The sequence below is a fragment of the Thunnus albacares genome, chromosome 10 (genome assembly GCF_914725855.1).
Source record: "Thunnus albacares chromosome 10, fThuAlb1.1, whole genome shotgun sequence".
Taxonomy (NCBI): Eukaryota; Metazoa; Chordata; class Actinopteri; order Scombriformes; family Scombridae; genus Thunnus; species Thunnus albacares.
The window spans coordinates 29,443,676-29,467,010 of NC_058115.1; the positions used below are offsets into that span (position 1 = coordinate 29,443,676).

General features: G+C 41.3%; 1 protein-coding gene across 2 annotated transcripts in view; it reads right to left on the bottom strand.

Moving 5' to 3' along the window:
- Positions 1–6,152: 6,152 nt before the first annotated feature.
- sec24b (SEC24 homolog B, COPII coat complex component) overlaps positions 6,153–23,335 on the bottom strand; it is a 29,264-nt gene continuing 12,081 nt past the window's right edge. For both annotated transcript variants that reach the window (XM_044363578.1, XM_044363577.1), the window contains 18 exons: positions 23,089–23,273; positions 22,627–22,729; positions 19,857–19,983; positions 19,577–19,686; positions 19,164–19,276; positions 18,845–18,963; positions 18,088–18,143; positions 17,578–17,784; positions 15,849–15,972; positions 15,369–15,527; positions 15,006–15,179; positions 14,207–14,317; positions 12,674–12,849; positions 11,364–11,501; positions 10,815–10,919; positions 10,324–10,416; positions 9,486–9,589; positions 6,153–7,282 (listed from right to left, as the gene is read on the bottom strand). In XM_044363578.1, coding sequence (XP_044219513.1) covers positions 7,168–7,282; positions 9,486–9,589; positions 10,324–10,416; positions 10,815–10,919; positions 11,364–11,501; positions 12,674–12,849; positions 14,207–14,317; positions 15,006–15,179; positions 15,369–15,527; positions 15,849–15,972; positions 17,578–17,784; positions 18,088–18,143; positions 18,845–18,963; positions 19,164–19,276; positions 19,577–19,686; positions 19,857–19,983; positions 22,627–22,729; positions 23,089–23,273 — 2,319 coding nt within the window. In that variant the 3' untranslated portion in view covers positions 6,153–7,167. The remainder of the gene's footprint in view (positions 7,283–9,485; positions 9,590–10,323; positions 10,417–10,814; positions 10,920–11,363; positions 11,502–12,673; positions 12,850–14,206; positions 14,318–15,005; positions 15,180–15,368; positions 15,528–15,848; positions 15,973–17,577; positions 17,785–18,087; positions 18,144–18,844; positions 18,964–19,163; positions 19,277–19,576; positions 19,687–19,856; positions 19,984–22,626; positions 22,730–23,088; positions 23,274–23,335) is intronic.

Sequence of the window (23,335 nt, forward strand, 5' to 3'; positions counted from 1 at the left end):
AGAAATCGGGAACTTCTCTCTCAAGCTCTTCTTTTCATTCTTCACACAGGTACAGCGGTTACTTTCTGTGTGTTCAACTGAGTGCAACACTAAAAATATCATACAGAACCCTCAAGACAAACCAAAACATCCTGATGTGTCAGACTGTTAAAACAAATCCTGCGGCATCCTCGGGAGACTTGGGATATATACTTCCACCAGTGGGTCTGCCCTCAGATCTGCTGCCAGTCGGACATTTCTATAACACCTCTACACTGACTCAGATACCTGAACCACTTCAACTCATTCTTCTCAACACAAAAGGAGGAAGAATTCTACTCTTTCAGATGTTCTAGTGTTGGTCGGTATATTAACAAACCTGTCAATCAATTTTAAATTGGTCCAGTCTTGTGTTTTGAATGTTGCAGGTGGGTTGACCCTTTTCTGCACATTTGGATCATGGGATTGTGCCTTTAATTCTTCTGTGAAGCATAAAAACTGTAGTTCATTGGCTCCATTTCTCCAGAGCTTTCGATGTTTGTGCAACAAATCTAGTCTGTTTTCACATCCAAACTGGTTCACAGCACCATGTGTGGATGTATTTTTAGCATGGTTAGCCCCGCTGGGATGGGAACCCTTAACCATGGTAGTGTAAGTGCCGTTTTAAACCCGTATAGGAACATGGATGGCGACACAGAGATTTTTATCAGGATATTTTCCGTTTGTTACTCTCTCACACTTAGGCAGGCCTCCTTTATGGAGGAAGTGCTAAAGATGTTTGAAACATCCAGAAAGGGAAGCCAAGACTTGACAGCAGGAAACAACCTCCTGAGTCGGTCGGGGGATCCAACCAATACAAAGGAAGCACAAAGTTTTACAGGAGCTGTACTTTGGGCAACAGAAAAGGCAGGATCTCTTATGTAACTAGGTGGATTTATACGTTCCAAACACTGGGGGCCCCACAGTAGGTAACTACTCTGGGGAAGGGGTTGAGTCTGAAACCCAACTAGTCCTGCAGGCCAAGTACAACAGTCCAGGGCAACAGATTGAATAACTGCCACCTTTTTTTATGGAGAAGTATTAAAGGAGCTGTGAGAAAGCCATTCTCAGCTCAACTGAAAGCGGAAACTAAGCAGTTAAATCCAGTGTTTGGTCCATTTATGCAGCTTTGAAAATCACTAAATCCTTTGAGAGTATTTGACACATCTGTATTAACTGAGCTCTGCTTTGTTAATTGTATGAAATGTTCACACATTAGTTGTCGCTGTGAATTTTGAAAAGGCCTTATGAGACCAATGGTGACAGAAGTTACAACATTTTTAATAGAGCAACAGTTAATTATACATTTGATATTTGAAAATATATTCACTTTAACCTAATTGTATTTAAAAAATAATTTTGTTCTCTCAGTTTGTGCCCTCTGTCCACACTAACATGACATTTTTTCACCCAAAAACTGTTTTTTTTTTTTTTCTGAAACATACATTTTATAACGCTCCTCATCCTTATGACATTGACCTGGAAACATTTGCACATTTGCAAGTTATTTTGGACACATTGGACGTCTCATATTGAGGACAAAGTCTCAAAAATCTAAACTATACAAGTTTGTAGATAACAGAGTTTCCATTATCAATTAATCTCTGTGTGTACACTTCATTTAGTTCATAAAACATCAGAAAATTGTGAAGAATGTTTCTCACAATGCCTGTTTTGTCTTTTGACCAACCTCAGTCCAAACCTCAAATGCCAAAAATATTTTTAAAAGTATGAATTCCAGTAAGATTATTAAGATGTCAACTGTAGGAAATGGGAGAAATTACAGTAGATTTTAATAGTTGAGGTGAGGTGACCAGTTTTAAAACACCGCTGGGGTCTGAGGTGTGTTTGAGGCCTCCGCCGACGGCGCAGCAGCAGCGTTCCCTCTCTCTGTAGTCGTTCTGCATGTGGTTCAAGTTGAGGATTCAGGCGCGTCTGAGGAGGAATGCTCATCAAAATAAACCTAGCTGGGCTCTCCTTCTTCCTCCTGACAGCTGAAAAGCTCAAATAGGAGGCATAGGGGCAGTAAGCCGGGAGAGGGTTGGCGTGTCGCTGCGCAAAGCTGCAGGAAAGCTGAACAAACAACACTGTTTGTTTCACAAAGCGGCACGATGATGAGAGCTGGAAACATTAATGATGCTTTCACAGACAGGTGTTATGAAACCAGGCTTTTGTTTGTGCTGATGGAAATGTAGACTACTGGAGTTCAAGCGCAAGTAATAATGATCTCCTGAAAGAGGATATGGGTCTGCTTCATGAAGACAAAACATGGAACCACATCAGAGTAAACCACAATTTTGTGTCTTATACTGTTAGAACTCAGTGGGGGAAGCAAAGTTTGAACTGCAGGGATGAAAACAAAAAGGCCCATGAGGTCCTTATCTGGCCAAAGACTCAAATATTTTCCATCACAGACTACAAAAAGAACTGTTTTCTCTATTTTGACTGCTGCCCACGACTATCTGAAGTATATCCGCTGCAACAATACTCCATTGTTTGCTCACAGGGCGAACACAGAAACTGCTTTTGAGTGAGGCCAAGACTACGCTCCCGGAGAAACTCCCACAGGCTGCAGAGCAGTGTATCACTGGCAGATAACCTCAGACTGCACAAGAGCGGAGCTGCGTATGTGTCCCAACAATCTCGCTTTGATTTCACAGAAGGGAAAATTGAAGATATGGATGTTGGAGCGGAGGGGTTATCTTCTAACGGCTGGCTCAAGTCTGAACTGAACGTACGCAGGAGGAGAGATGATTTTAACTGCTTGGAAATAAACCTTTTTCTTGTTATTTTGTATTTCATATAAATAAGCTGCAGATCAGTTGTGTCAAGCAACTAGATGAAGCCTCATATAAGCTTCCTTCTCCTTTTTCTTTTTATTCTTAACAATTAACCTTGTCTTGACTACTTAAGTTGTATTTTTACACTTTTATTTCCAGTTTGACATTGCGTCATGATGTCACAAGATATGCAAATTAGCATGTGACATCATTTCGCAACATCTAGTGAGTTTTCAAGCCAACTTTAGGCACTTTCCACTGAAAACAGTTGGCAACACTGACTGCAAGTTGTTAACTTCCCTCCTACTTAATGTGAGAATGACATGAGTGCTAAAAGTGTTATAAAATTAAAAAAAGAAAAGAGAACACTGTGTATTAATGTACTACTGCTCTCATTGTGGCTTTTACTTCTCTTTTTAATTACTACTGAAGGAATCAAAGCACAGTAACAGTCTGTGAGGTAAAAAAAACAGCTACACAGGGAAACTGTGACTTCATGATCATGAATATATCAAAGAGGGTCTGTAGTAAGACGGAAAGTTGGACCAGAGGGGCGGTAAGCAGGCAGGCAGGCAGGCAGGCAGGCAGGCAGGCAGGCAGGCGGAGGGGGGGTTGGGGGGGGTGAGGTGATGTGGGTGTTGGACCGTTGGAAGTGGGCGTGTGAAGGGTTGGACCAGTCAAAAGTGGAGTTTAAATATAGCTGGCAGCACAGCACTCACTTGTTGTTTGTTTGGTGAAAAGGGAGGGAGAGAACTCACGAACACCGAGTGCCGGTTCAACGGACACGGATTTGAAACGCAGAGCTCGATTCGTCACGGCTTGTGCACGTGTAAGACAGTGTGTGTATAAGAAGAGCAGACACAAAGAAAGACAAACATCTGGCATCCCTCTGCATCCAACTAGTCAAATGACTTTTAGATTTGTGAAAAATATGTAAAACTCCACTTTGAAGTTGCCTTTTCCAAACGCCCCTCTCCAGCTGGATGTGGCCTCCAATATGTTTTAATCATATTTTAGGATTGAACCATGTTTTTCAAAATGAAAACTGAGAATGTGAGACTTCTTCATGCAGCTTTTTTTTCTGTTTTTGCCTTCAGTCTGGCTGACTGGCACCGAAACCATGACCAGGATAAAATATTTGAGGTCCAGGGTGCAATTTTCCATGAGAACAACAGTAGTCGGACCATATGGGAGCCTGATATATTTGCAAATGGAGCAGAGAGGAGATGCCAACACGGCAGGACACAGAGCTCTAAGCTGTTTGTGTATTTACTACAGGCCATTAGCTTCAGAGTATTTTACAACTCTACTTCTTCTTCTTCTTAAGCAGCTTGACTCAATTAAAGAAAACAAAGTTAATTCTCACACAGGGGTCCTCTGCGGGTCGATGGGATTCATTTGGTCATTTCCTGCTGCTGTGATGTTTGGGAGTAAACACAGAATAAGTGAGGAAAAGCATGGGAAAGACGTTCAAAGTACATTCATTCAACCAAACACGGTGTTCGCTGTAGTAAAACGGTACAGAATAGAGTTCAATGCGTACTCTCAGCGTCTCGTGGGCTTTACAGCTGTGAACCCTTATGACTTGTCCGCATGTTTAAAGATACTGAATAACATCAACTGCGTCCATCAGGAAAATTTCTGTAACTAATCAGTTAGTGCTCGAGTCTAAACGATGCGACTGATAAAAGTTACAACCATCCTGCAGCTTTACCCTGTGACTCCCACTTGACTGCTGGAATATATAGACCAGAGAGCTGCTGCTATAAATGTATTGAACAGATTAGAGCGACGCTGTCGTGAATGTAAACGTTAAAAATCAAGATTTTCTTCAGGTTCTTCAGTTGGTCTAAAAATTTAACTGGAGCAGCGTTGAGCAGAATTATAATCTGTATTTTGGGAATTGAGGACAAATAGTTCTACACAACACTGAACCTGATGTTGAAAAACTGACAGAAATGACGACTTTGATTAAAAATTTAAAGTTCGTCTCTCGAACGGTTTTACAGGTAAGAATTGTGACACAGCGGAAAAGATGCAGCATCACTTCCACAAACACATCTTTACTGTAATCTGGCTTTTATGTGATATTTAATGCACCTTTCATAAGCTTCTATATTCATTTTTTCTATTCATTTTACCTTTTGTCTGTTTTTTTCTTATTTTCTTCCCTTTTCATTAGTTCATCCTTTCTTTTGTTACTTTTATCTTGCAGAAAGCAATTCAAAGGTGCTCTATTAATTCAGTTTATTATTATTATTATTATCATTGTTATACATACCTGGATGAAATTCAGCTGTCCACTGCACAAAGTGGAAATACATGTGACTGCCAATAAAATAAGAATATTAAAGAGACTTTGTCCTCTTAAGTTTTACTGTAGTTAATACTGTAGGTAAAGTAGCACACAGGTGCCTAACCTTAGTTTGCTCCATTAACTGTTTATATTATATTAACATTATTATTACATGAGGTTTATATTTAACATCTTGCACAACAACAGAAATCATTAGTGTTCTTGTGAGATGACGGAGAATTATGAGTAAAGATGCAGCGCAGACAAAAACAGACTAATTACAGCACAAATAGCCTGTAAAGTTTCATCATTTTTATTCCTAGATCATATAATTTTATTATGATCTGATAGCAAAGCTTAAATTAGTCTGCTGCTGCAATATAAAATACTTTTCTGTAAACAGTTCATGTGTAACCTTTTGTCTCTCTTTTCCACATAATTTTGTAATTTATTACTGGAAGATACATGTTTTATAAAATACTGGTGTGTTGTAATGCTGTGTGGGATGATAGCCAGGTCAGCTAATAAACATTACAGGGAAATCACATTATAACACCACTAATCAGATCTTTAATGGGACTTTAGTGTATATTAAAGTAATGTTTTATTGCTTTCTGCACTGTGTTGAGTGGATCCAAACCAACACTGACCAATAACGTTAAAGAGACGATCTGTGATCACGATGTGAATGTTTGTTGAGAAATACAGAAATACTCATTTTCCATCCAAAAGTGAAACCTGTTTTTTTTTTTTTTTTTTTTTTTTTAAAAGGTCAAAAGTTCTCTGAATGTGTGTAGAAATCATAAGATCACTGAGATATGAGGTGGTGGGAGTGAAGGATGATGCGTATGTGTCAAAACACGAGTTAGTCAAGGTCCTGAAAAGGCCACATGATGTCTGAGAATAGTTGAAGGAGCGGCCTGGAAACTGTGGGAACACTGGGAGTGACAGTAATGAGTTTCAGACCAGTAATGAACAAACTGCTGCAGTGTAATAAAAACTGGATCCAAACATATTTTCTGTAAATCAACCGCCACCATCACATGAAACAAGCAGAGTTCTGTTTTTGTTTTTTATTTAATAAGCTGGTTCATAAATTATCGCACATAAAAGATTCTTTTCAATAGTTAAAAAGTGGATAGCAACTTGAGTTAGCGCCTGGAAAAAATAAAACAAACGAGAAGAAGATTGTTGACAGAGGGGGGGGGGGGCTCTTTGAGTATTGATCTTGACAAATCGGGAGTTCACACAGTAGAGGAGAGAAGAGGGGGGGCCCGATGAGGTGGTGGTGGTGGTGGTGGTGGGGGGGTTTTCAACGTCCGACCCGCTGCTGAACTCGCTTCCCGTTCTGCAGACGGTTTGTCGTCTATCCTCGGACTAGCAGCAAACAAAACGGTGACATGCGTTTCGTATTTCAGAGCGCATGCCAAAAAAGAAAAAAACAACAAAAAAGGGGGGCGGGGGGGGGGATGCTTCTTTCTGTTCTCCAGTGTATTCAAAACAGTCTTCAAATAAAACTGAGGGAAGTGAGGAAGGGAATAAATTATAAAATTAAAATAAAAGACAGCACTAGCTACATGTGAGGCTCACGAAAAAAAAAACAAACTGAACTAAAACACGTGGAAGTGGCGTCCTCTCCGCTCGACTTCCCCTTCTTTTTCTCATGAGCGATTCGACGAGAAGCTACGAGGGGGGGGAGGGGGGTGGTGGTTAGCCGCCGAGCTGGCTGGAGGAGCGTCTTCAATAATTCATTTTTCACAAATCCCCATTCCTTCATTAAATCGTAATTCTTTTCTACATCTATCCCCTCCCTTTCTATCACCCCCACCTCCTTCCCCTTCTGATGGTCGAATCATGGCAGACCGATGAGTTTGGAGAGCGGAGTTTGTTTAGTAAGACTGTTGGGAGGAAGGGGAGGCGGCCCACATCGCTAGAACTGGTCTGGAGTGAGCGATCGGGTGTCCCGTCGTTTTTGCTAACGCTAACGTTTTCATTCTATGGAGGCGGTGAATCCTCCGCTCCGGTTCGAGGATCGTCGTAGCGTCCAAAGTTTTTCCTCTGCATGATGGGAGCCTACTTGGACATTTGCTGCTGAATGTGCTGCAGGAATTCGTAGTAAGGAGAAGCCGAGTCGGACCGATCCTCCACCAGGTGCTGGAAGAAGGTAGCTTTAGCCGAGGCGTCGTCCCTGTGTGACAAGAAAACACAAAACAAAGACAGAGCGTCAGAGGCAAGCGCCCTACAGGAAGCCGAACCCCCATTCTTCATACAGTAATTGTCTCGGAGTCCGACATTCCCGCGCAGCATTCCTGGATGCCTTTCTCAAGAAATCCACCTCATAATGACTTACTGCTCGGTTGTCAGAAAATTATGCAATTATCCGTTCAGCTACCACTCAGTCCATTTATACCGACATCAGCTGTCCTCCACAACAACAGCGGAGTGCAAACATGTGGTTGAGCAACAATGCCGTACCACAGGAAGGAGAGAGAGAGAGAGAGAGAGAGAGAGGAAGCAGAAACAATGCGCTCCCTGTGGAAGCCTTCGTGTCCGCTGTCAATCAGCTCGCTGTGTGTTTACACCGCAAACAACTTTGTCGACCTCAGATTGATCTCTGCTGGGAGGAGGGTTTCACTTTAAAGTGAAACTGGGAGGATTTCGCTGGAATTGTCAACCTCAGACCAATCTCTGCTGGGAGGAAGGGTTCACTTTAATGTGAAACTGGGAGTTCACTGGAATTGTGAGTAGGTTTTTCAGAAGGCCGACCACAACTATGGCGCCGTCAGTTTTGTCTTTTCGACAAATAAGCTCTGGGACGCACAGTTGACACCCTTGTGACGAGCTACTTCTTATTGATATGAACTGGACACTGAAGTATGACTTCAATTAAATAATGACCCCATGAACCTGCAAATCCACACATATGAGAAGCTGGAATCAGAGGATGTTTTACATTTTTTCTTGATAAGTGACTTTAAGGACACGTTCACAATTTTTCAAGTCTGTCTTAAAACAACAGTCAGGTTTCAATATGAACAGTGAAAGAGGTTTTTCCTCGCTGTAATCATTCCTCCCGTTCATACTGGATATTAAAAGATCCTTCAAATGTGTTTTCAATGGAAGTGATGGAGGCCAAAAACCACACAGTGTGTCCACACAGTCATTTAAAAGTTGATGTGAAGCTTATATGAGTCTTCAGCAGTCTTGAGTTAGTCATAACAAGAGGATATCTGACACATTTACAGTCTTTTATAGCATCAAATTCCCTCTTTGTGTTTCCCTGTTGAGCTGCGGTGGAAGTATAGTAACAAAAAGAGGGACTTTGGCACTAAAAAGAACTGTAACGTTGAAAGATGTCTACTGGATTTGACTCATTTGGACGCTGAAGCTTCATATTAGCTTCAGACAGAGGACTGTGGATCCCCCCCCCCCCCCCCATCACTTCCATTATAAGTGCATCATGAAGGATCTTCTACTGGTCAGTATGAACAGCAAGATAAACATGTTTCAATGTTCATTTGGGCTCCTGACTGTAGTTTTAAGACAGAACTCGTCCTTTAAACAATCTTATTTATCCACTTATCATTTCAGCACCTGACATCAAAGACATCACTACAGGCTGACCATGACCTTTGACCTCTGACTGACATTTTTTTAACTCCTCTGGTTTTATATTCATTTTGGGTTGGGTGAAGAATCAACTGGGCGTTGTGTAAAAGTTTCACTCAACTATCAACCTATCCAAGAACTTGCAACACCGTAAAAATATTTGTCTTTATTAAATTTAAACAGAGTACTTTTCAATCCCTCATTGGCTCTTCATCAGGTACGAACAAAAAGCAACAATAACACTCCCTCTTTCATATCTCCCCTCACTATTTGAAAGATAAACTTTATTGATTCCACACAAGGAGCGCAGCAGCAAGAGAAGTGAAGGCTTTGAATATACAGTCATACCAAAAAAAAAAACAGTCCTTGCTTCCTGTTACTTCTTTCTGATGAACTTTATCTCAAATATATTATCAGAATATTGACTGAACCCTCGACCCTCCTCGTTACTGGTGAGCACAGAGGAAGTGAAACTCATTTTGCCGTTATAAAAACGAGCAAACATAAAAAGACGTCACACCTTCTATATGACACTCTTAAACTTCCTGAACTATAAATTTCATTCAAGCGTTAACGGATCTTAAAGACGGTGGTTTGCTGAAACTGATCAGGAGTTATATAAACCCTCCTCTCCGCCTGCAGGTCAACGCCTCACTAGAGGAGCTGCACTCTTGACTTCCCAACATCCGATCTGGATGTAAGAAGATACCGTCACACCCTAACGGACAAGTGTTAGTCGAAGTCAGACGCTAGCTACCCCCAGATGTGTGGCCGGTGCTTACTTGATGACGTGTATAGTGGAGCTGAACGCTCTGTTGTCCTGCAGCCAGTCGAGGAACGCTCGCACCCTCTCGGACAGCAGAGTCTCCAGCTCAGGAATGTGACTCTGGGATTCATAGAGAGGGAGAGGAGAAGCAAAATATCAACAACATTGTTTTCACTGCTATGTGTGTGTGTGTGTGTGTGTGTGTGTGTTCAGATAGGAAACTGTGGATTCAGAGTCATCTCAGCCACACAATGTGGTCCGGAGAAATATGCCTGTGGTTAGGAATGTAGGGGTTTTGTAGGTGGCTCTCTGGGACACGTTGACCCCCTTTCTAGAAAAAATGAGATAAACAGTATAAACAAGTGCTGACAGCTGCTGTTTGCCCGCAGTGTGTGGTAATGACAGAGCTTTCTAGGTAGCTGCACGGTTTGTTAAAAAGCAGAAAAGCAACACCAGCAAATCTGTTCTGCTGTGTGAGGGTTTTTTTTTTTTTTTTTTTTTTTTTTTTTTTACACAATGCTTACAGAAATGCAGAACTTCTTTGTGAAGCAAAACTGACTTATTTTCAAGGGAAACATGTACAATACTGCATTGCATCATTCACACTGCAGCAGGGGCGGTGTGTGTGTGTGTGTGTGTGTGTGTGTGTGTGTGTGTGTGTCGGGTCAACGTGTAAAACAATTGCGCCATTTCCCTTATCACAGCTGTTCTCTGTAATCTCAGCTATTCCATGTAATTTCCTGATATGTTGGCTGTGAGTGAAATTTCCTCCCTGTTGAAAATTAATCTAACATGCAAAAGAGGGACGTCTCGTTTTGTACGAGGTCTTGTGTGTTCGAGTTCGTCTCGCTGACCATGTTGGGGGGTATTGAAGCGTAGTTGGGGCAGCCCAGGACGTCTCGGATGAATGTCTCGTTGCAGCATTTACCGATCCACAGGTAAAACACCTGGAGGAACAGAAACGGAGACAAACTTCAGTACCAGTGCCGGTGAATGTTAGTGTAAAATCAACAAATCTTCTTCCCAGACAAATGTTGTTTCAGCTTCCACTGTATTTTATCTTTGTAAGGATGGAAAACCCCCATAAATTAACTTAAACTGCTGTTAATGACACAATAAATGCCCACACAAGGCCTCAGTTTATCCTTGCTTGAACCATTGCTCATCCTCCCTACAGACTAAAACAACATTGCATTTACCTTCAATTAACCTGAAATGACTAAACAAGCTTACAATAAGAGTTCAGCATCATGTTTTAAACTTCTGACACTCTGCAGGGATGTTTGGTGTTTCACAGGTTTTCCTCCTTGTGCTTTATGAATAAATAATAACACTGCAAGCTTACGTTGCCACAGTCCATGAGGAAAGCTCCATCTCTGCTCAGCCTCTCTGCAGACAGGTGGAGGAGATGAGGTTGGGGGACCAGTGTGTCGTTCAGATGGAGCGCCCCCTGCAGGTGACACACGACCAGTGCAATGAATTTGCTGTTTGACTTTTAAGACCCAATGTGTGTAGGATTCAGTGGCATCTAGTGCTGCGGTTGCAGATTGCAACCAGCTGAATATGCCTCCATTTCCAAGCATGTAGGAGAAACTACGGTGGCCTGCAAAACTCGCAGAAAAAAGGTGAAGCCGGTTTTTGGTTTGTCCGCTCTGGGCTACTGTAGAAACATGGCGGCTCTGTGTAAGACGACCTGCTCCTTATGTAGATATAAAGGGCTCATTCTGAGGTAACAAAATCACAACAATCCTTTTTTTCAGGTGATTAAACACTAATGAAAACATACTTTTATTATATTCCATTTCTGCCGAGTCTGTTCAGCTGGATGCCACTAAATTCTACACGCCGCACCTTTAACTGACTCATCCCTCAAGTATCTGGATCGTGTAGCTACCTGGTCAGACATGTTGTCCAGGCGGTAAAGGTCAGGATGAACCATTCGCATCAGCTGCTGCAGCGGCTGCGTCTTGAACTCGCACATGGCAAAGACCCGCTCGTCCAGCCGCGTGCTGGTGCCTGTCCGCAGCGCTTTCTGGAAGGAAACACAAGTCTTTATAACAGTGTTTGATTTTTTTTGGCCTTTTATTTGTTTGTTCACACATTTATACTCCGCTGAGAGTTGTCAATATTTAAAAATACGTCTCATTTACTGTCTCTGCTTGAGGATTTAAGAAGTATTTGCTTAAAAACCAAAGTTTCATTTGATGGTTAGAGGTAACGAATATTGATAAAAAATAAATAAATAAATTCTTGTGCTGGAGGGCGATGAAGGAAGTTTTAATGACTCAGTCGCAACTTTTGTTCACCAGGAATAAAAGAGAAAAATATGTAATTACTCCCATTTTCTTGTTCGCACTTGTTTGTACTCTTATATGGATTAGGGTGCACGCTAGAGCTGCAATGATTAGTTGATTAATATGTAACTATTTTGATATTTGGTTAAAGTAATTTTCAAGCAAATATGCCAAAAATTCACGGTTTACAGCTTCTCAAATGTGAAGAGTTGCTGCTTTTTTGTCATATATGACAGTAAACTGAAGATCTTCAGGTTTTGGACTGTTGGTCGGACAAGACAACACATTTTAATACATCTGCTCGAGCTGCTGGGGATTATAACAAGTATTCTTCACTGTTTTCTGACATTTCATAAACTAAACATTAAATTGATGAATCGATTATGAGCATTATAATCGCTAGTTGCAGCCCTGGTGTACACCCTTACCGCCACACCTATGGAGGTATTTTTTTATCAGACGATGTGAAGGGTGTGAGAGTGAGTCTGAATGTGGACACACCCTGGGTGTATGAATGGACAAGTCCTGGGTGTGTGAATACAGTCACTGACCGTATAAGGAATCTTTATGACTCCAAACCTGAGCATTTAACGGTGTGCATGAAAGAAGGTGTGTGTGTGTGTGTGTGTGTGTGTGTGTGTGTGTGTGTGTGTGTGTGTGTGTGTGTGTGTGTGTGTGTAGAGGTCATTTGGTAGTTCAGGAGTTCAGGTAAGGGCGTTTTCCAGGGTGTGTGTGTGTGTGTAGGGTCATATTTTCAGATGTATAATATTGATGTGCAGGTGGATTATTGAATGTGTTTGTCTGGTTATTGGTTCTCTGGTTTTAAATATTTGTGTCTAAAACCTGTAATTAACCTTCATGTTGTGTGTTTGTGTGTCTTTATGCATCGACGCCCGCCGAGCAGCCACACCTGTTTGAGCAGAGCGAGGATGTAGAGAGGGAAAAGACGCATGACGGTGGGGACGACGAGGCCCGACTGCTGCAGGTTCGATACGTTGCTTTTGTAGGCGCTCACGAAGTCCACCACGGCGTTCATCAGGGCGTCCCGGGCGTCCGACAGGCTGGACGTTATCGACCTGTCGATGGCTGGATTATAAACACAGAGAAGACGGGATGAAGAGGAGTTACACAGCAAATAGCAGCAAATAGTTCCTGTTAATGCATCACAGAAAAGGTTATATAGTACATGAAATATCCTGAGGAGGAAAAATATAGACCACAATCATATTATGCTGCTCCACTAATTCTCCCTGAGTATTTAAAGTTTTCAAAAAATGTGAAAAGCACATCTCAGCACAGAGCCTCTTCAGAGCGTTTGAAGTATACAGGTTCAAGTCTTTATATACACACAAGAGCAGAGTTAATACACAGCTGAGAGTTGGACCCAATTGTTTAGGAACCAATCACTTCTCTTATCTCATGGTTCTAGATACAGGGACCAATCACATGTATACACTTAAATCCCCATTTATACAATATGAAGCTTCACTGATTCACTATTAAGACCATACACTAGATGGCAATAAAGGGACATATAGATTCCACACAGTCCTAATTTAAAAAGCATTTTAATCTGAAGTCATTTTTGACTCCACATCCAGCAGAATTTTAATGAAGAGCATGAACTGTGATTTGCTTTAACATGTTTTGTGATTGCATAATCCATATTGCCTGTATGGACTGTAGTTTTATGCTCTGATATTCACGATATTCATTGTTTAAGGGGTCGTTTTGTTTGTCCAATGTATGCCAGACCACATGGACATAATAACATGTAAACCACATGAGTTTACTTACACTTTATAAATTCACAGATGGGAATTTTCCTCCCGGTGTGGGGCTGATTGAACAACTTAGTATTTATTGTTTTGTCTCAGCAGGCACAGTTATCACATCTATACATGCCAGTTGTTGTCAGACATGTGGTCTTGTTCTGAGTCATATATTTTTGTACATGACATTGTTTTTAATATTTCATGTTTTTTAGGTGCTCTCCTGAACGAGAAAAGGGGATTTACAGAAGTCTCTCAAAGGTTGTTCTGCTTGTTGCAATGTGTCTTTAATTTGTGAAGCACAATGATTATATTCAGTAGAGAAACGAGCCCGGCTTGGATTCTCTGTTTTTTTGTGCACTGGACAGGAGATCAGAGCGAGAGGTGGTGTTGGCACATCGTATGGCTTTCTGAACAGAGTTGGAGACAAAACCTTTTTCCTTCAGCAGAGTAGCCATGATGGGTTTTTTTTTTTTTTTGGAATGAAAGTTATAAAGATCTGAGCAGTTGCGTCTGAGCCTCTAAAGTTTAAATCTAAATATAAAAGCAGTATTTAAAATGTTCCTGTAGTGCTTTGTTAAGACTACAGTGAAGCTTAAACTTTCACATGTGGACAAAAAAAAGTGAATATCTGGACAATATATTTGAAAAGTGAATGCTGAGAGACTGACCCATGTTGGCTAGCAGACAAGTGATGGCCTGGACATCAGCCCCAGCGTACACGTCACTCAGCTGGTTGACCACCGGCAGACACAGAGTGTGGACTCGGATACGTCTCTTTCCTACGGGGGACAGATGAGAAGACAATCAAGAGAGAGACAGTGATGCAGCTGTTTTGTTGGAGATTAGATACAAGATCAGAAGACACAAAAACACATAAAAAGAACACAAAAACTAATATTTATCTGTGAAACTACTCTCTATCTCTCTAAATTCCTACCACGGGTTATCTAAGCGGATTAAAATGAGCCATAAAAGGTATTTGCAAACAGCGGCGTTAGAATTCAGCCAGCTGTGGGTCATGTGTGAGCATACAAACATTCTTAAAAATCTATTTTCATCCAAAGTGGTTAACTAAACACTGTGCTCCGCAGAAACACAGCTCCACATGTTCAAACCTTCAAATACAGTATTCTACTGCTGGCTCACGTTTAGCTCACATTCCCATCATGACAACTTAAATAAATACTCCACCAATTCAGCACTGTAAAGTTGATGCAGCAAAACCTGAGATATTGTCTATTTTATTCCAAGCATTCTTCTTACATTACCCACAATGCAACTCAAGAGAGATATGCTTGTGTTATGCTAGTAAGAGCTAATGTAACTCCACATCTCCAGATTAGCAGATTCCCTCTGGAGCCACAAAAGGTTTTATAAAAGTTCCTTCACATATGCGCCTCTAAACAGACTCCGATGTGTAAAAATCAGTGTAAGTTACTCTTTAAGTGTGTGTGTGAGATCGAGCACCTTTACTGGAGGTGTAAAGCAGAGCGGCCTGGAAGCAGGCCAGAGACGAGTCTGCCAGAGAGTCTTCGATCGACATCTGGACAGCGAAGGCGGAGTCTGGATTCACATTGGCCAGGGACAGCAGGTCAGTGGAGCGCACGAAGAAGTTACCGTGGAATGTATGGATGGATAAACCTGAGTGGGAAGCAGAGGATGAGAGCAGGGACGTGAGCGACGTTTGAAATATGTTCATCAGACAAGTGAAGATAACGTTAAAGTAACAGAGACACGCAGAGATCAAACTGAGATCTTAAAGGACACAGGAGATAACACTTCTTTTTAGTTGGAAAGTGTGTGTGCGAGTGTGTGTGTGTGACCTCTTACCTTTAGTGCATCGTATCCTCATGACCGCCTCGAAGCCGATCTTCCTGGTGAGGTAGCGCTCCAGATCCTTCTGGAACTTCTCCAGCTGGGCCGGATTGTGGATATAATGAAAGGAAGGGTAGTAAAAGATGCTGCCTGCTGAATATTTGGAAATACATGCTGGAGAAAAGGAGGAGAAGGAGAAAAGACATTTACATTTCAGTTTATTATTCTTAGAGGATTTAAAACATAACATCTACTTGGACAAGATGTCAGGACTCCTCAGGCAATTCTTGGAATAATGTTGGCATCATTTGAGAAAACTAGTCATGGCCTTCAATAATTTTGCTGTATACCAAACTTAAATGGTATCTAGTAGTGTTTTATACTGTATTTCACTCTGAATCGAAGTGTTGAAACAACAGACCAACAGTGTGATCTGCAGCCCGAGCGTGGCTGAACAGGAGCGATAAAGACGTAGAGTGAGAGTGTTGTTCTTACCTAGCGAGGCGAGGTCAGTGTATTGGGAGCTGAGCAGGAAAAGATCCACTCCAATCTGTTGTCCTGAGCAGTCCAGTGCGAATTTCTTATAGAAGTCTGTGGCGGGGCCGAGGTGCTGCACTCCCTGCAAACATACAGACTCGTTGTTGTTATGTGTTCTGAGCGTCACAACACGCTCAAGTGATAGCGCAACATTTTGGGATATATGAAGAAGATGAATACCACTCTCAAATCTGTAAACATGAAGCTACTGCCATTAGACAGTTAGCTTAGCTTAGCATAAAGAGTGGAAACAGGGAGAGACAGCTAGTCTGGCTCTGTCTGAAGGTCACAGTATCTATCCATCCATCTATCTACCAGCATCTCTAAAGTTAAGTAATAAACATAAAGTATTTCATTTTTTTTAAATCCATACAAATACAGAGTGTAAAAATTGAAAAAATGATGTATGATCTGTTCGTTGCTGGATTTGTAAAGAGGTACATTTTCTTAATTTACTTTTTTCCAGCCTCACAATCATCCTGAAAGAAACAGAAACCGAAGAACAGAAAATCATTTTTCCCTCTTCACATTTTCATAGCCAGAAAAAAAAAAAGACAGCACATCTGTTCATGGTTCATTTAGTTCACGACGTTTGGAAAGCATCGCTGTAATTTCTTGGCAGTTCCTTTTAGATCAAAAAATAGAAGGCAGATGATGAACATCAATAAATCACAGTCGTGAAATGACAAAAAGCAGACTTTTAACTCAGCATCCTGCGCAGAGGTTCTGTCTCTAAAGTGAAACGTGTAATCCAGTTATGATGTTGTGGCTGGTAATAAAAGTGAGTTGTGGCAGAAATATAAATATAACAGCATTGACAATGCCAAGAGGAAAAAGAAGAGATCCAGCACAGCGGGGGGTGTGGAAGAGTCATTTCTTCTGCTGCGTTTCATCAGTCATATGGTTTAGTTTGAAATAAAACGGTAAAATGGAAAAAGGAAAAAAAAAAAAAAAGCAGTTAAAAGTTTTACTTCCACCTTTGGAAGAAGAATGATTCTCCAACACTTATCAAAACTGATATAAAGATGTATTTACATGCTTGGCGATGGAGGGACAAAAAAAAAATATCTTTCAATAACCTTTTACTGCCTTATTTAACTCTATTTATTCATTATTTTACCTAAAAAAATCATAAAAAATAATTATGAGTCTGGGTTTGTTTAACCAGCTGGTCTTAATTTGAGATGTTTCATCTATATAAACACAGTGTCAGAGAGATTTTCATTACAATAATGATACATCATTATCGTTTAGTTTTTAAAATGCCAAAAAATTGTGAAAAATATCACAATTTCCCAGAGCGCAAGCTGATATTTTCAAATTGCTTGTTTTGTCTGGCCAACAGTCTGAAGCCCAATTATACTGAGTTCAGAAAAATCTGCAAATATTCACATCTGGAGACAAAACATCCAGTTGACTTTTTTTTAGCATTTTTGCTTTTAAAAAATGACTTCCTGTTGTGGTCATGGAAGATTAATCAACCTCTAAAAATATCATCTAGTTCATGAAAGCTTTCACATCTTTAGTTTCTAACATTTGTTTATCTCACATCTGCCAGACAGGAAATGATGCAGTTTATTTTATCTGTTTGTTTGAAACAGAACACTGAATATAGTGTATAAAGACTATAGTGAAGAGCTGCCGATAGACCATACCCACCAAAAAGCTCTGCCCCCTTCGTCCGTACCTTAGTGCTGGAGCGCTGGCTGGGGTCTTCCCTCGACTGCAGCAGACCAGCACCCAGAGTGGGCAGCTGGGTCTGGAACACTGTGATGCGCCCCCCGGTGGGCGACATGAGCTTGAAGGCGGCCTGTAGCGCCGGGCCGAGGGCGCTGTGGGTCTCCCTGCTCTGGCTGAACATGGCGGGAAGGGAGTTCAGCAGGTCCTGCACCAGCTAGACGAGGGAGGAGGAAGGGGAAAGGAGAGGGGGGAAAAAATGAGGAAGAGGAAGGAAGAATGTGATAAAGAGTGGAGAGGGAGGAGAGACAGGTGCGTGAAACACGAGGGAAGCAGCGGGAAGAGAAGAGAAGATGAGTGGATGAAAGATATTGAGATGGGAAATGTAGGACAGAAAGGAGAAAGGATGGATGAGAGCAGGGGGGAGGAAGGATAAAAAAAGGGAATAATAAGAAAGGAACAAAGAGAAACAAACTTTGTACATACATAGATACAAATGCAACACATTTATTTTATCTACCTCTCTGCTCTCCTTTAAGTTCACCATCAAACTGTCATGAGATGGTATGAAGACATCTACAAAAGAGAAAAAAAACAACATAAAAAATCAAGCAGAAAGGTTTTTCCACAAGACATTCAGAATATCTAATAATAGGAAAAATGAGTCCAAGTAATAACTGCTACCTCCGGCTAGTAGAACATTTGACTGGATGTAATTTAATTCATTTTAAACTTCAGGCAGCGATTTCAAATTCCAGGAGAGCAATTTATCCTTTCTCAGCAATAAAAACATCCATCCTTTCTTTATAGTCAATTTAAGTAATTTTATCAATTTGACCAAGATCTAATTACAAAACCACAATTATTTTTTTTGTTTTTTTTATTCTTCCTGACATTTTACAGAGTGCACTTAAAGAAAAACATCACTGCTGTGTGCTACAACTGAGATGTGATTGTATTTAACCATTTTCAGGACAACTCCTACCACAGATATGAAGTTACCATCCACCAAACACCAATTCACAGTGAAATATGACTGTAAATGTCTGCAAGTGACAATTTAAGGCGACAACATGTATAGGAATTTGTTAAATGAGTGTCATTGCTTACTGGCCATTTAAAAAAGGCTCTTATTGGTTTGGAACATTCTCTCTTCCTTTGGCAAACGTCCCAAAAAGATCATTTTGGACACTGCTGCTACTTTTGGCGGTTAAAAAAAAAAGTGACTTAATCTTTCCTGACAGTATGAAATCTAAATGTCCCGTGTGTAGACGTACCGTCGATGTCTGACACCACCAGCATCTGCGGCTGGGACAGTCCCTCCTGTAGGTTGTAGAAGTGGATTGTGTTGTCAAAGGTGAGAAAACCCACCCTGGTGCGCGTATCCCCGGGCAACCTGTAGTACATAAGCTTTTATCAGCTCTGGATTTAGAAGCAAAACCACCATAAAAAAATATATATTCAGGAGAAATGGTTGTGACAGTTGTTATTAACCAACTGCTTATTTTTCATCTCCTCCTTGATCTGTTTTATGGAGACAGTCTGAAAGAGTTCTCCAGACGTATTTATTGTTTACTGATAATCAACAGCACTCACTTATCCAGGTTATCCAGAAGTGATTCGCAGAAGTACTTCAGGTAGCCGCCTTCCACAGCGTTGTGAGACACATCAAGCACAAACAAGTAGACTGCCGGCTGAGGGGGCCGCAACTGAACACACAAAAAGGTAGAGCAAACACACATGATTAGTGAGGATGTAATGAAGTTGATACTGACTAAATGTGAAGTCTGTTTTGGTTAAATTCCTATTTTTAATTTGGTTAAGTGTCCCTTCACATCTACTCTCTTTTCTCTGTTAAATTTACATGTTGTGGTGCAAAGACAAGACTGCCCTCTAGTGGACTGACAATTGCACTACATGATAATTCACAACTGCACAATAAACTTGCATAAAATGTTCACATTTCTAAAAGACGAGCCAAAAGTTAACGGTCAGGAGAAACAGCTCACCATGTAGTCTGAGGAGGCGATGAACTCCACGGTGGAGTTTTGAACCTCCGGTCTCTTGTGGGGCTCGCCGTATGACCTGGTGACCGGGTTGTACATAAACTCATCTGGTACTGAACGAGAAAGAAAAAAAAAAAACAGTAGGTGTAACATCTGCAAAATTTCTTGGAACAAAAATGAAAAAATAACAATAAATAGAGGACTTTAAAGACATAACAAGACAGAAGAAGAAAGTCGAGAATATTCCTCTCCGTCCAGGAATTACATCTAAATGGACACGTACCATCGTTGACCCGGTAACAGAGGTTGCACTTCCACCTGCGCTGGTCCAGGAAGGTCACGAATGGGTTGATGTAGGTGCGACAGGAGCGACAGCGCACTATTGTGTTCGACGTGATCACCGGTAACTGCTGCAGAGAGGGAGAGAGAAGGGTCAGAGACAAACTGGGCATCTACTGATAACAAGTACAAAACGTGCCTTGTGAGAAAAACATTTTACATCATATTGTTCTCTTTGAGTTTTTGTCTCCCACGTCCTTTTCAACAACCATGACCTTTTCAAAACATTCTTCCATTCACGCCTCAGAAGACGAGTGAAGGGAGCTTTGTTTCGCTTTCATAGTGAATGTGGTTGAACAAATCTTTGCCACTATGGTCTTTATTTGACCTACTTCTCTGTGTTTCTATAAATGTCTTCTCAAGGACTTCTTCAGATGGTGTATCACGTTCGCTTGCTCCACTTTTTCCTTCAATTATAGGCTATTTATTCTTTGGTACATCTTATAGCCACACTGTGTGTTTTTGGACAAATTATATTCTCTTTAGCAAACACCAGTCACCAGTCGCCATTGCTGTGGATGTTCAGATACCACGCTGATCCAAGAAAAACAAAGTCAGTTTCACATAGATGCTCATGAGGCTAGCTTCCCATCACTCTCTTTCAAAACTAATCAGCATGAGATGATGGAAGTGGAGGACAGCTGCACGATGCAGAGTGACTGTGTTTCCTGCTCCAAGCTCTGACACTCTCAGCTCCGGTGTTAAATGCAGTAAAGTCGGCTTAACCCCTGTTTAAACAGACCAACCAGCATCTCTACCGTCTCCTCCTCTACCGTCTGGCAGCAGCCGGCCGGTAGCAGAACTAATACCAGGACACAAGCTTTTCATTTCTCTGACGTTTTCACATCACAAACGGTGAACAACGGCATTAAAACACGAGTCCTGCAGGTAAAACATGCAACTCATGTAGCTGTTACATCATTTTAGTGTGGGGCGGCTGCTCTGCAGGTGCGCTTGATTTGACTGTAACTGCGGTTACCACGTGGAGATAAGCCTCCTGAATTTGCACCCAGAACGCCGTTAAAACTTTCATCTACGATTTCCACCGCAGCCTCCGTGATCATCGACTGGGGAAAGAGGCAGAAAAAAGGCGCTTAGAGGCGTGATGGAGAGCGCACAGCTAAAGCACCCTGAATAACCATCACTCTGACAAAACACTCAATGCAGAGTGAAAAACAAGAGACACAGAGTGAAACAGATGAAAGAGCAGAAGGAGTTAACAGATAATAAAAACAATTAGAATAAAAATAAGTTCTCTTTCACATCAAACATCCCAAGTTACGAGTGGAAAGTATTGCTCTTGCACACTGCATACATAACCTTTTTATTTCTACTCAAAACATAGTTTAATGATGTCATGTGTTATGATACTTCAGTACTATGTGTATAACAGACAACATCTGTTATGCACATATATGTCCTTATGCTTGCATGTATATACATACGTCTGTCTTTGTGAAGCACTTTGGTGCTGAATAAAATAAATAAAATAAACTTGAAGTACACTTTAAAAGCAGATATTACTGGGACCACTACAGAATAATTATTAATAGTGTCAAATTGGCAAAAGGTGTAGAGTGAACCACATGGTGACTGTGAAACCTCTATCCATGGAGCACAGTCATCATCTACAAGCAGTAACACCTGGGCACAGACAACTGTTGCATAATCTGAATACGTCCCATGAGTGCACTGAAGGCTGTCGGCGGCCAACAGTAGAAGTCTGTGGATGCATTTGGCAGGTCCGAGGCTGTGAATTTGTTTTACTGAATTGATATCAATCATATTTTGTGCAGAGTCCCTTACAAATGGCTTTTAAAATATAAAAACAGGAAGAGCCAAACAACGTCTATCAACCTGCCGTCGTTGCTTCTTACTCTGCTTCAGACCTCATATCATACACTGCTCTTCGTCAGTTCAGACCCTCCAACACCACATCGACTGACACCTCTATAAATACACTCACCTATCTCCCTGCACCTCATCATCATTCTCCTCCTGCTTGTTTTACCGTCACAAAGCAAACTGTCTACAACAGGCTAATTAGCACACAAATACTACTACGCTTCACATGATACCGTACTCTTCCTCCAGCGTCCAGTAATAAGCCACAACTTTTAAGATAACCAAATGTTTCTCCATTGTTAGCTAGTGTCATATCAGCCTAGATTAATTTCCTCAAAACCTTTGTGTTTCCTGTCCTCATCAACTGTAAAAGGTGTCCAACTTTGGTGGAAAAAAAAATTCTGCAGAGAAGTGATGTGTTTTAAAGAGTAAATCCCAGTGGTTTCATTAGAAGAAGTGCAACGGTTCAACACAAAAACACTTGCATGAGCGTCATTACTTCTGGCCAAACATACTGTAATAAAAGACAGTCTTTGCCAAAGTTGTGCAGGATTTTCCTTTCTTGATTTTTGGTGACATCCTCAGAATAACTAGCAAAACTTAATGCAACTGCTTTATGTTAACAGCAACAGCAGAAGTAGTATCCTAAGATTTGATAAAATAATGTAAAAGGTTTTAAGGCTTTTTCAACCAGACAAATTCTTAGCAAATCAGTTCTCACAAACTCTACTTGAGGCAAGAAAACAGTCATCACTATTAAAAAGACGTCACACAGCAAATGCCACTCATCTAATGAGTCAGGTGATTTCCTGGGGGGGAAAACCCTACGATGTGTTGAGTTTTTAGGGGCTTTAGGGGTCAGATCGTACCTGTAGGTCTCTGAAGGGGTGGAGGAGGAGGCCCAGGGGGAGCCTGGCCTTGTTGAGCAGAGCCTGAGTTTGAGGGATGCTGGTCAGGGTACACCTGAACGTCCTGTTCAGCACAGAAACATGGGGGAGTGAGTTAGATAACACATCCACAGATAAGACTGACAGAGAGAGAGAGATACAGTGTGTGTGAGAATTTATTATTCTAAAGTGAATTGGTTTTATTTTTCTGTTTATCATACTGACCACATTCATTTCCTTCTTCAAGTTCCCACATTTTTTTTATATTTTGTTGTGTGTTAAAGTTCATGATGTCTGTTTCTATCTCATGTTATTTACTAGCTACTTTGGTAGATAACCTCCCATTATTTGGTGGTAAAAGAGTTAAATTAAATACTCAGTTCTGAGAGAACAGCCACTGTAGGCTAAGCTAAAAATAAAAATAAAACTCTACTATCTTCTTACTGCGGACTGCAGTTGACCTTCTTCAGGTCGGAGCTGAGATTGGGTTCAGGAGCCTCCAGGGGCCTGGGAGGCAGCAGGTTTCTCTCCTGCAGTAGGTTGATTGGCCTCAGGGCCTCCACCTCCAGCTCTGGTACCCCACTCAGCCCCCCCAGAGCTGCAGACAGCTGGGACAGGTTCGGGAACGGCTGAGGAGAAGAAAGAGACCAAGAAATTATGAGCTTTGTGGTCCTGAATGACTAGAGGGAAT